Here is a 12,436-nt window from a genome sequence, read left to right as displayed (position 1 = left end):
CCCTGGTGGTGCCTCATGTAGCTTATCTTTCTTTTTCCTCAATTCTCTGGATGGATGGCTTGGGAAGAGAGAGCTGTATAGGCATCTTACATGTCACTTAAACAAATTGCTTTAAAAAATTATCTGGAGTAATGATATCTGATATGTCAAGACTAACTATGGAGAAATGTCTATCAGTGTTTTATAAGCTTAATCAGACAAAATAAGCTGGATTTGTTTTGTCTAAATGAAAAAAAAAATGATCAGGTGCTTCCCCGGCAGTAATGATGAATGGACAGGTGTAGGGTTATTTTAAAATTGGGTCTGTGCATCGACATCACTGCAGTTATGCCATTTTTTTTTCTTTTCTACTCCTTAAAAAAGTTTGAAGGGGTATTTAAATGCGTTTGGGAACACAGTGTGTGAAAAAGCATGGAAAGTAGGACTAAACTCGAATCACTTAATAACTTAACTTTTGGATTTTTGAGATTCAGTGGTGCTTTTCTGTCTAAAACTGGGACCTCCTGGGAAAGGCTTGTCCTATTTTGTTTGCTTCATTGCACTTGACCCTTTGGGGCAGCCTGCCCAGCTTCTTCCCCACTCCTCTTCCCAAAGTTTTGTCTCCCCACTGTTGGATTCAGTCTCCCTTCCCAGCATGAAGTAAAGGTAGTGGCACATATACGGCCATTAAATAAGCAGCAGCACACTTTCCCAGGTAAAACATACCTGAGGAGTTACAGCTATATACATTTGTGTGTAGGTGCAAACAGCAGTGAGTAGAAAATGCCCTCAATCAACTTATGGAAAGTGATTAGGAGATGGTTTCCCCTTCCTCCTTGCCCACTCTACCAAGTTGAAGATGGGTAGAGTTTTGTCTAAAGGCCACGAAAGCTTATGAAACTAGATTTCAGCCCTTGGGGAAGCCAATGGTCATAGCTGGGTGAAAGCGCGAGTCCCTGTAACATAGTAACTGGGATTTATTACTGCATGCTGACTCGGTACTGCTGGGCATTGTGCTAAGTGCTTCACTCAGTTCACTCACTTAATTCTTCTGGTTATTCTATGAGGTAGGTACTAGGGAGGAAATACGCGTAGAGACTAGAAGTAACTTGCCCAGGGTCACATAGTGAGTGAGAATCAGAATCAGGATTTGATCCTCAGTGTCCCTGACTTCAAAGCCCATCTGAGCTCTGCATCACCGAGTTGTACCAGGCCACTCCACCTGGAATATTCCCCTTATAAAGTCCATGCTTTTGCTAATAAATAGTAATAGCAAGTGCTTATATACACTTACTTCATCCAGGCACCATTCTAAGCACTTTACAACTATTGACTTACCTAATCACATGAGAACTCTTTGAGTTATCCCTTTGAAATTATCACCCCCACTTCAGAGAGGAAGAAACAGGCCCTGGGCGATGAATTTGCCCAGTGGGACACAGTAAGGGACAGAGCTGGTGTTCAAATTCAGGTAGGGAGGCTTCTGAATCCATGCTCCTACCCACTGCACCCGCCCTGCTGCCTCTCCTGATATGTAAGTGCCATTCCTGCTCCAAAGTGGCATCTGCCCTGGGTCTTGCTAGACTCCTGGGGGTCAAACGACCCTTTCACAGGGGTCGCCTAAGACCATCGGAAAATACATATATAATTACATATTGTTTTTGTGATTAATCACTATGCTTTAATTACGTTCAATTTGTAACAATGAAATTGGGGGTCATCACAACATGAGGAACTGTATTAAAGGGTCGCGGGATTAGGAAGGTTGAGAACCACTGCGCTAGAGGAAGATCTTTATTTCCCACAATTGTGAAAGAAACCATTATCCACTAGTTTTACCCATAGCTTTCAATAGTAAGCACTTAGTGGACTGAGGACAATACTTTCCCCTGGTGAGCATTATTGGAGCCAACTTGAACTCTCTCCTTAAGTCCTAACAAAGCAGCTCTGTCTTTCAAACTGCAGACTCCTCTAACTTTGCCTTTACCACAGGACGTGAACTGTTGCTGAAGTTCCATTTCAAACACCTAAGAAATCAGGGTAGAGACCTTCGTCCCCGTCCATCACCCAGGAGGAATGTCTGCTTCCAGGGCCACCCAGCTTTCTGCTTGCTCAGAGGCACGGTCTCAGGGAATGTTGGACCCCATGTTCCCCTGAGGGGACAGAATAGTACAGTCCACCCTCACTGAGTATAATATAATGTTCCCTGTGATTTCTATCTAGAGCAGTGGTTCTCAACCTTCCTAATGCCGCGACCCTCATGTTGTGGTGACCCCCAATTTCAGTGTTACACATTGAACATAATTAAAGCATAGTGATTAATCACAAAAACAATATGTAATTATATATGTGTTTTCCAATGGTCTTAGGCGAAAAGGGTCATTCAACCCCCAAAGGGGTTGCGACCCACAGGTTGAGAACCGCTGATCTAGAGCATACAGCTAGCTGGACCTCCCTTGCCCATTCCCCTTGAGTCCTCTTCCACAAGCCTCATCTGGTTGCTGACCTCCTTGGAACCCCAACCCCCTACTGTGCCCATTGACCAGCTTGATTCTCACAGCTACTTTGAAAAGTTCTGTGCCCACTATTTCTTTCTACATTCTAGTTGTTTCTCTTTCATTTTATTCTTTTATGTGTCATTTGCATATTCTTCTTTAGCAATTGTGCTACTAATATAAATGAGAATGTTTCCTTTTGCCCCTTAGCAATTTGGGAAGCAATCATTGATGATTTGACAATTTTTAATTGACTGTTGATGATTCACAAATGGTGAAGTTGACAATGGAGCCTTACCAGTAGATTGTCTTTCATAGGAGATAAATTTTCTTAGCAGCCATAGAGTTTTCTGGGGAATCCAGGTCAGTGAGAAGTTCACAACCCACCATTAGGTTAGTTTTATACTTAGACACAGATCAGAGGACAGTTTGTGCCCAATCAATGCTGTATCTTTTCACTGGTGTATCCAAGTACACTTTACATGGGGTGCAAATTTCACTTTAGACAACACTGGCATATGTTTCCCACATAGGTAGGCATGAAGGCAGAAAGTCTGGAATGGTTTCCAGGGTGGTTGGTTGGCAGTGTTATCAAAGCCAAGGGCTTGCATTGGACGTGTCTCCAGGGAGAGAGGAAAATCTAGTTTCAAATATTCCTTCAACTTTTGTGCTGACCAAGTGTTTATTAATAGAAGTTGAATCCCCAGTGGGTTTTTCTTTGGTTAACTGGTGAGCATGAGAGAAATTACAATACCAAAAGATTGACTGTAAAATAATTATTCACCATGGCCTGCTGGGCAGAAATTTCTCAACTGGCAGCCTCCAAGGCGCCTCAGAGGGAAGAACTCAGGAAAAGGGCAGCGGGAAAGTCTGGTTCTTGAGCCTTCGTTATCAGGTACAGGTGAAACCACAGAGGCCTCTCTGTCAGTGTGGGGCAGAGCGATGATAGCAAACGCTGGAAACATTAGGAATTCTGATCACGAATGCCAGTTATAGTCGCCATTTTCTTATTTGGCTTTAAAAAATATCATCCTATGGGGAAATTCTTCTACCAAGATGCTACTTTTCAGAGAGGTTGGGAAGGCTGGGTGAAAAAAGTGAAGAGATTAAGGAGTACAAATTGACAAATTGGTAGTTTCAGAATAGTCACAGGGATGTAAATTACAGCATAAGGAATATAGTCAATAATATTGTAATAACTATGTCTGGGGCTAGGTGGGTACTAGAAAGAAATACCACAGGAACGACTTTGTAAAGTATATGATTGTCTAACCTCTATGCTGGTACATGCTGTACACCTGAAACTAATACAAAATAACATCGAATGTAAACTGTAATGGAGAAAAAAGATGCTACTTTACCAACTAGCAAACATCTGGCAGAGGTAACTCCAATCTCAACCAGGTTCAGTGGTTCCATTCCAGTGGTGATAGGTACTTTTCTACCTTGTTCTGTTGAATATAGTAAACACACTTAAAGATGAAAATGTACTTGAATTACACATGTATTTGAAGAGTGGAGGAGGTTCAGTCCAGATAATAGCTGAGGGTTTTCTTCTTCCTTTCTTTTTGTGCAGAGGTCGAGAACTCAGTAATACTGCAGTCCAGGCCAAAATAAACTCTATATGATCTACTACTGATTTCCTTTTAAGTTCCCCTTTTTGCTAGGACGGACTTCCTTTTATTTTTCTCCAGCTTGCATTAATCCCAGTTATAGAAGTTTTTTTCCTCTCTCTTTTGCCTCCAACTTCAAACATTTCTTTCATAGGAAACAAGTAACTTAAAAAAAAAAGACCCACTTACAAAAATATAAAGGACAGCATGACTTTCAGAATATATTTTGGCAGCCTGCAATTTCAGAGTTCACTTCCGAACAGACAGAGTTAGACCGGGAGCTGAAATGCCTACGTGACCACTGTGTTCGCTCTGAGCCAAACCACCTGCTTATCTGATCTCCTCTGGGAATGAGGCGGTTGACACCTACAGTGGTTATTTAATAATTAGATGCACTATTTGTCAGAGGCTGTATATTCTTTGACCAGTGCTGCCTCTTTCTGTGGGTTTTCATAATGAGAGCTGGGTGTTGACCGATTGCCCAGAGAGATCGGAGCCTGAGCATGCCCGGGCCCAGTATTTTTAGCTCCAGTTCATATTTTGTCCTCTCCCCAGCAGCAGTTATTGTCATTGCTGTCGTTGACTTCCAGTTGAAAGATTGTGCCAGCCAAGCCTACTGACTGAGCTGCTGGGGACTCCCAGCCAAGAGAAGGCAGGATGTGGTTGAAATTGTGCTGTGATCCTATCGCTGGCCTCAGGAAACCTATTAGTAGCTTGGGGGATTTTCTGTAAGTTCTTCTTCCCATCCCACCTTCTCTCCCCTTCTGAGGATTTGTAAGCTGGGCTATTAGGACCACTAAAATCAAGAAGTTGGGCTTCTACTGGCACACTGTCCTTGGTTAGCTCAAGAGGATGTGTTGGGCATCTTGCATCTTGTCACTTTCTGGAGATAAAATAGGTTATGATGCCTTCTTATGTATGTTTCTTTCACTTCCAGCCTCTTGTCTATATTATTATTACATTATTATTACTATTATTTAAATGGCAATGAGAGGACAAGGCTCAGAGGCCAAATGATGTCTGAAGCTTTCAAAGGGGCTGGGCAGGGTGGAGGTAGGGACATCAGGAAAGTCAGCACTAGGCACTTCTCTGAGCCCAGGTCCTCCTCTGATAAATGGGAATCATAATTATAACTACCACATACCAGTAAAACTGTTGTGAAGAATATTCGAGATGTATGGAAGTGCTGTGCAAAATTTGTTTGGTTAGAAAAATTAAAATATTTTTGTTTGCTTTAATTTTTTTTATTAAATTTATTGGGGTGACATTGGTTAATATGATCATATAGAAACCCATACCTGAAACCTGTATGATCATAAAATTAAAATATTTTATCTGTATAGGCCTCCAAGAACCATTATTAGAGCTTTACAACATCTCTGCAAAGTTAGATTGATTGAGATTAATATTCCCATTTGACAGATAAGAAAACTGAGGTGCAAAGAACTGAATTGATTTGCTCAATATTCTAAAACTTACAGAGTAACACTGTCCAACAGAAACATAATGCAAGTCAATACATAATTTGAAATTTGTTAGTAGCCAAATTAAAAAAAAACAGTGAAATTAATTTTGAAATATTCTATATAACTCAATATAGTAAAATCTTATTTCAACATGTGGCACTAGCCATATTTCAAGTGCTCAATAGTCACATGTGACTAGTGACTACCATATTGGACAGGGCAATATATTTATTAAGCACCTACTAGGAAGATACCTATATGTAAGACATACCTTTGTATTGGGGGCCAAGAAAATGTCCTTAAAATATTTTCTCATTCGGGTACTTCCATACAGAGACCCTTAGGAATCTATTGGATTTTAATTCTGTGAGAAAATTCCTAAACAATATTTGGGACTCATTAACCCATATGTGTAAACTTCTGCCATTCATCTTGTTTCTCAGCCCTCTTAGAAATTAGGACTTTCTTAGTTTTGTGCAGGGATGAAATAATTTTAGAAAGATCACACATCCCTATAGGGCCTAGGAAAATTGTCAGCTGGAGCTGAGTGATTCAACTGGTGAACAACTTTTTAAAAATTAGTGACAAATATATAGAGCTGCCTGGGGAATACAATGCCTGTTGGCTGAGATTAATGGCAAGATTAATAAATGGATTGCTTGATGAAAAGGCGCAGGAGAACAAAAACCAGTAGAGATTGTGGAGGAGGCTGCTTATTAATGAACTGTCAACCCAAAGAAAGTTCAAGAAACTCTCCTGTGTTTAAATGTAGCAGGCTGGCACTTCTAATAAAAATTGGGGTCCTTCAGGAATTAATTACACTGGCCTTACAGCAAGAATTCATGGAATTGAGAAACGTAGTGGCACAGACCAGCACCGGCCGCTGCTGCAAACCGGGAAGCTGCAGGAGAAACTAATCATTTTTTTCTCATTGATATGTAGGATATTGTAGTAGCATAATAGCCAGTCAGACATGGGGATGAATGATGGGGTCCAGACATACACTGACTAATGAAACTACACATACTTTGAGATTGAAGTCACTTCTCATTTCATATGTAAAATTCACTTCTGGACTCTGATTTCCTCCTTATCCTGTGTTATCTTCAAAATAATTTTCAGAGTGATTATATGAGAGGCAGATGTACTCTACCTTGATTTATCAAGCTGTGCCAAGAGAGAGCACAGTATTCATTTATTCCGAGTTGCTGTAATTTCCCAGTTTGGTTGGCCTGACTAAACCTTCTCATAATTAAACTGGTGTTGCCCCGGCCCGATGGATGAAGGCAACCCAAAGGAATGCCATGACAAGACGGAGATTGTCCAGAATTTGCAATCTGATATCGCACATTAAATATTGAAAGCTTCTTAGCCTTTGTTCACAGTCTGCCGTGAAGGTGGAGCGAAAGTGTTCTGTAATGTCTGTAATGTGTTTAGACCAAGGGCTCCCAAACAAACCATTCATCTCTTGGGTTTCACATTTCATAATTAACCATTTCAGTTCAGGACTAAATTCATTCTTAATAGAGCTTGGATATTTTAGGAGATGCCTGATGATTGATTTATCTTCTAGTTTTCTAGGAATGAGATAAATAGAAAATGAATGAATTGATGAAAATTAAAAAACCTGTAATAAAGATGCTTAAAAGAGTCGAACATGCAGGATACTTTGGGGTGTTATTTCAGGGCATGGCTGTGATAGCTCTTCTATAATGCATTTAGAGTAATGTTTAAAAGCACATGTAATAGAGATGTTTATAACAGTTGTATGTGCAAAGTAAAAGGGAGAGAACAATTTTTGATTGGTTTACATGATAATGTATTTCTCCTTTGGGGTCTTAATGTAAGTGATCAGCCATTGTTTTACCTTATCCAGCTTTATAAAACTGGGTTGGAGGCTTTTAGAAAAAAAGCTCCATTTAACTTGTACCAGGATTAAAAAATTTATAGAAAATGATTCCTTTCGTGGTGCATAGTTCATCCTCTTTCTCTTCCTTGTCACGTCCTTGAGTTTGAGACCATCCATCACCCATCCCTCTGACGTTTAGGCCCTCATAATCCACATGATACTTATCCTTTTGATTAAAACAACTTAATGGCCTTTTCACGAATAATTAATCTGCTGTCTTTTTACTTTCAGCTCCAGGCTTTTAACTTTAATGTTGAGTTATCCAGCCTGTGTTGCCTTTCAAAGTTTCACTCCCTTTAGCCTCTTCCCTTCCAAGGTTTAATACCTCTTTAGAAACTTCAACATTCACTCTATACTAAGGTTTTTTTAAAGGCTTCTAAATTACTCTCACATCCTTTCTGCTGTGTGAAGTGAATAACTGTGCAAAAGATCAGCGGGGTGAAATGAAAATTATTTCAGACTTGTGGTCTGTCATTCTGGAAAACATGGAGGCTTCCACTGTAAAGCGGAGTTAAAGCTCCATTGCTGTTTCAAGAGACAATGGCACATTTATTTTTATTTTTTGTAACTATGCGTTTCTAACTCTGGATGTTTTTCTAACAGTGACAATTTATACCAGATGACCTCCCAGCTTGAATGCATGACCTGGAATCAGATGAACTTGGGAGCCACACTAAAGGGGTAAGGTCTTCTCTATTCCTTAAACAGAAACTTATACCTATTTGAACCATTTTAAAGATGCTTATAAGTTATGAAAAGAGTACATTTTTAGAAGAATAGGCAAGGCTCTTTGTACAATCAAGGTGTTTTCTCCCACCCCCAGTTGGTGGGTTGTGTTCAAGTATTAAATTTTCAGGCATAGACATAGGGGATATTTTTGTCTGGAACAAGGGAGTTGAGAATATTTGGAGAACTTAATATGGCCTTTACTTTTGAATTTTTTAGAGTTCTTCGAAGTTGTGTCCATTCAACCTCATTTAATGTTTATGTTTTGCTAGTGGTATCACAGATGTTAACTACTACTCTAACTTATCAAAAAATGCTTTGTCTTTGCAAAGTTCAGGATCTAAATTTATATTTGAGAGATGATGATTTGGACAATCCAGACTCAAAGTTCTCAAACCTGGTTGCTTTCAGTTTTCTAGCAAGTCTGAGTTGATAGGCAATTGGATATGACACTCATCAAGCTCCTGCGGTATATCAGGTGATCTTTTAGGTCACCTCATCGAATCTTCCTAACAACAGTATGAGGCCTAGTAGTGTTACCCTGTTTTCCAAAGAAGTAAATCAAGCTCAGGTTCCCAAGTTCACTTTGTCTGAAGTGACAGAGCTGAGATTCCACGCCCAGATCTGATTCCAAAAGCCCAGGTTCTTCCCAGCCTCCCTGTGGGGCCTTTCACCCCACCCTCAGCTCCAGGGGGATTGGGGACTTAGTTCAGCACTCTGGACTAGACAGCTAGCCTCACATCTCTGTGTATGTAGTGACTTCTCATTGGATTCTGGGTTCTGGGAGGCTTTTAGAGCCATGCATGCTCCATTCCCCACCCCCGCCTCTTCTTCTCTTCTAGAGTTGCTGCTGGGAGCTCCAGCTCAGTGAAATGGACAGAAGGGCAGAGCAAGTGAGTGAAAATGCGATGATGGCAAATGCATAGGCCTTGTTGATGGTGCCTGGGGGCGATGCAGGAGTTAGGACTGACAATGGATAATCAGGGTAGCTATCCTTGCACTGGCATGGGAAAAATCTCTCTCCCTTTCTGCGTCCTCTTATTTATCGAGAATATGCTGTGGATGAAAATGGAGGTGGTGACATTTCTCATCAACATACTCCTGGAAAACAATTTTTAGAATGATGCAGTAGGAACCCTTCTCATTTCCTCTTGAATGTTTCATAAAATACTAGATTCGTGGCATTACATATATTCCTGTTAGATCAATCAAATCTTTTGGTCATACTTCACTTGCATTTTCTCCATTTATCTTTAAATCTCTAAGAGAGAACTTAATTTTTACCCCAAGTCTATGACCAAACTTTCTGCAAAGAATTTTTCATTCCAAACATCTGTGCCTTCCCCAGTCCTGTAGCCTGCACCCTGGGAAATTTCTATTACTATATCTTTTGATTTCATTTTCTCTGCTTGAACACCCGAACCGGCCTCCCTCTCCTCATCCTTTTTTGGGCTCAGTTATTTTTTTTTGGATAATCCTTCAATAATCAGCAGAGTTGTTTTTCATCAACTTTCACCCCCAATTTTTCTTTTTTATTCAAATCTCCATTTCCTTTCTCTGGACCCAAAAATAAGAAACTTCCTGTTGATTTGACACTCTTCTCTCCCTACCTGCATCCAAGAGGCTGCTGACAATTTCAGCATTCCATCCGCTGCCTACTTTCAACTGTCTTATATTTCTTGGCTTCTTGGTCTCACTCTTTCTTTCTGGATCTCTTCCTATTCTTCACTCAGAATTCAGTAACTCCACAAACTAAATGCCAAGAATAGAAAGAACTTGATTGTGAAGTGTGTATGTTATCGTTTAAAAAAAATATCTGTATGTTGAGTATGTAAGTTTGCTTGTTTTGTTTGTTTTTTGCTTAGTTACAAAATTTATAAATAAGGAATCTTGTCATCTATTTGAGTCTGGCTCTTTCCATAGTTGAGATAATTCTGATATCTTTGAAGGTCTTTAGACATGTGATATTAGTCATTGGCTGGAGAGTCAGAAGCTATATTGTAACAATGAAGCACAAAATGTGAATAATTTGTTTTTATAAATTCTGCATAAGAGAAAGAAAACACTTAGCAGAACTTTTTTCATTGGTTTGGTGCTTACATGCTGAAAAAGGATTTCCGAAATCCGAATGTATTTCTAGAATACTAACTTCAGAGAGCTGTCTCACAAGGATCAAATGGCCCCCATAGATAGTCCTTCAGAAGGGCCAACTCTTTGGAGAGTACAAAAGGTATACAAGTGTCTAATTGATGAACATCTCTCACACTGGATTTGTCCTTTCCGAACACAGTGTAAATTAACTGATGTCTGCTTGCATTTGTGAATTGAGCATTTATCTAAGGATGGATGTTAACATTGTGGGGCCTTGTGTCAATGGCTTTACATATGCTTGCTCTTTTGATCGCATGACAATCCTAGGTTTATGGTTACGCCCATCTTTCAGGTGAGGAGGCTGGAGAGATTAAGCCACCTAACCAAGTCCACAGATGGCGTAAGTGGCAGGGCCATGTTGGAACCCACTTCTGTCTGACTCCAGATTCTGGGCCCTAGATTAGAATTTCTTGAGCTTTTTTTTTTAAAGCTTTTTATATTGTGACCACAGTAGAATTACCTTTTACACTGAGATCCAATATACACATGAGTGTGAGTGCACACACACACTCACACACACCACACAGATGTTCACAAATCAGTACTTACCCTTACACCATGCTGTGCATGCTGACATTTTTATACATACTGATATTTTCTACTACTTTATTCCATATATTTTTTGAAATGCTGGTGGTGATGTATAGATTGATTTTAAAGCCACTGATGTGTCATGACCCACAGGTTGCCCCTCTTTTAACTCTTAAAGAGCATGACTCCTTAGCTCTTTCCTCCAAGCCCATGAATATCCCAGAACTGGACTCAACTGAATCTGTTTTTCCAGTAGAAAGTTTGGCTTTTTTCTGGGGGGAACGGGGGTGGGAGGGGGAGGAGACATAATCTGGGTAGGGGTCATTATTTTCTGTGATACCAAATTTACTTTCTTTGGTCATGGTATGCAAGCACTGTTAATATGGAAAATACATTTGAGAAGAGATATTTCATAAAGAAAAATAAAGAGAAATAATCGTCTTTTGCTTTAATTCACAACTAGTGTCTTGACACTATTTGAAATCAGTGGTAAGAAAAACCATGGTGACATGGTAGATATACGACAGGAAGACTGGAGGTTTGACTCATGTTTTGGAGAAGAAAGATAGAATTCCCACATGGCTCATAAAAATGAGGCATTATCAATTTTTTATTAAAAGATCATGTACTTCAGGCTAACCCCCACTAAATATTTGTTCATGTCTTCTTTCCTTAAAAATGTTACTTTTATACAAAAAAGAATAGGCTTGTTTCCTCATGTCCTAACAAGTCCACGGAGGCGTCTTTCATTAGACATCAGGGAGCAGTGATGTTCTTTCTAATGGGCGGGGCTGGGATTTGAGGGAGAGCGTGGGGAAGATGAGATGAAACCATGATAGCATGGGGAAGGGAGGATACTCTTGCCACTGATTTACTCTTGTCTCCTTTTCCCTCTACTCGTTTTCTAATCTCCCCATGCCCATTGGGATCAGAATTAGTTTTATGACCTCCAACAGGAGAATATTGTATTTCAATTTTAAGTCAAAGAGAAGATACTTTATGAAACCACTGTCTTAACTCTGACCCTTTCCCTCACCCATAAACAAATGAAATTAGATTTTTAAAGTGGGTCACTCAGAGAAAACATTGCCGGGGACCCTTTCTGAGGATCAGTCCACCTTTATGAATAATTCCGTTTATGGTGCCTTGTGTCATCTGCATTTTACTCCTTGAGAAAGACTTTCTGTGTGTTCTTAATAAGGCTGCTGACTTTTTTAAGGCCGCTCACAAGCCTTGGCTACTCTGTCAGCCTCTGTTTTGTCTCTCCTGAAGAAAATATCCTGCGAAGTGGAGAAACACATCAACCTTGACTGTGGTCCAAGTTTTTAAAACAAGGAAGAAGTTATTCTCCAGGGACATGGGCAGGGGGAGTGGGAAATCGAACACAATAGAAATGTTAAAGGAGTGCTGAGCGAAATGAATGTCCCGTTCCTGGCCCAAGAAGCTCCCAGACGGTTGGGAACACACAGTGTTTGACCTGTGGATACTTGAAAGGAAAAACGAAAGACTCGTGACGAGTGATGTATGGTGCAAATGAAGCTGCGTGGTTGGGTAGGGCCAAGGCTG

The 12,436-nt window shown here is 40.1% G+C and overlaps 1 protein-coding gene across 1 annotated transcript in view; it reads left to right on the top strand.

The window, feature by feature from the left end:
- Nucleotides 1-12,436, top strand: part of WT1 (WT1 transcription factor) — a 50,218-nt gene that overhangs the window by 10,368 nt on the left and 27,414 nt on the right. Inside the window, exon 4 of the mRNA XM_036325731.1 lies at nt 8,066-8,143. Within this exon, the coding sequence (XP_036181624.1) occupies nt 8,066-8,143 (78 nt within the window). The remainder of the gene's footprint in view (nt 1-8,065; nt 8,144-12,436) is intronic.

The sequence above is a fragment of the Myotis myotis genome, unplaced genomic scaffold (assembly GCF_014108235.1).
Source record: "Myotis myotis isolate mMyoMyo1 unplaced genomic scaffold, mMyoMyo1.p scaffold_m19_p_10, whole genome shotgun sequence".
Lineage (NCBI taxonomy): Eukaryota > Metazoa > Chordata > Mammalia > Chiroptera > Vespertilionidae > Myotis > Myotis myotis.
This window is presented reverse-complemented; position numbering and strand designations above follow the sequence as displayed.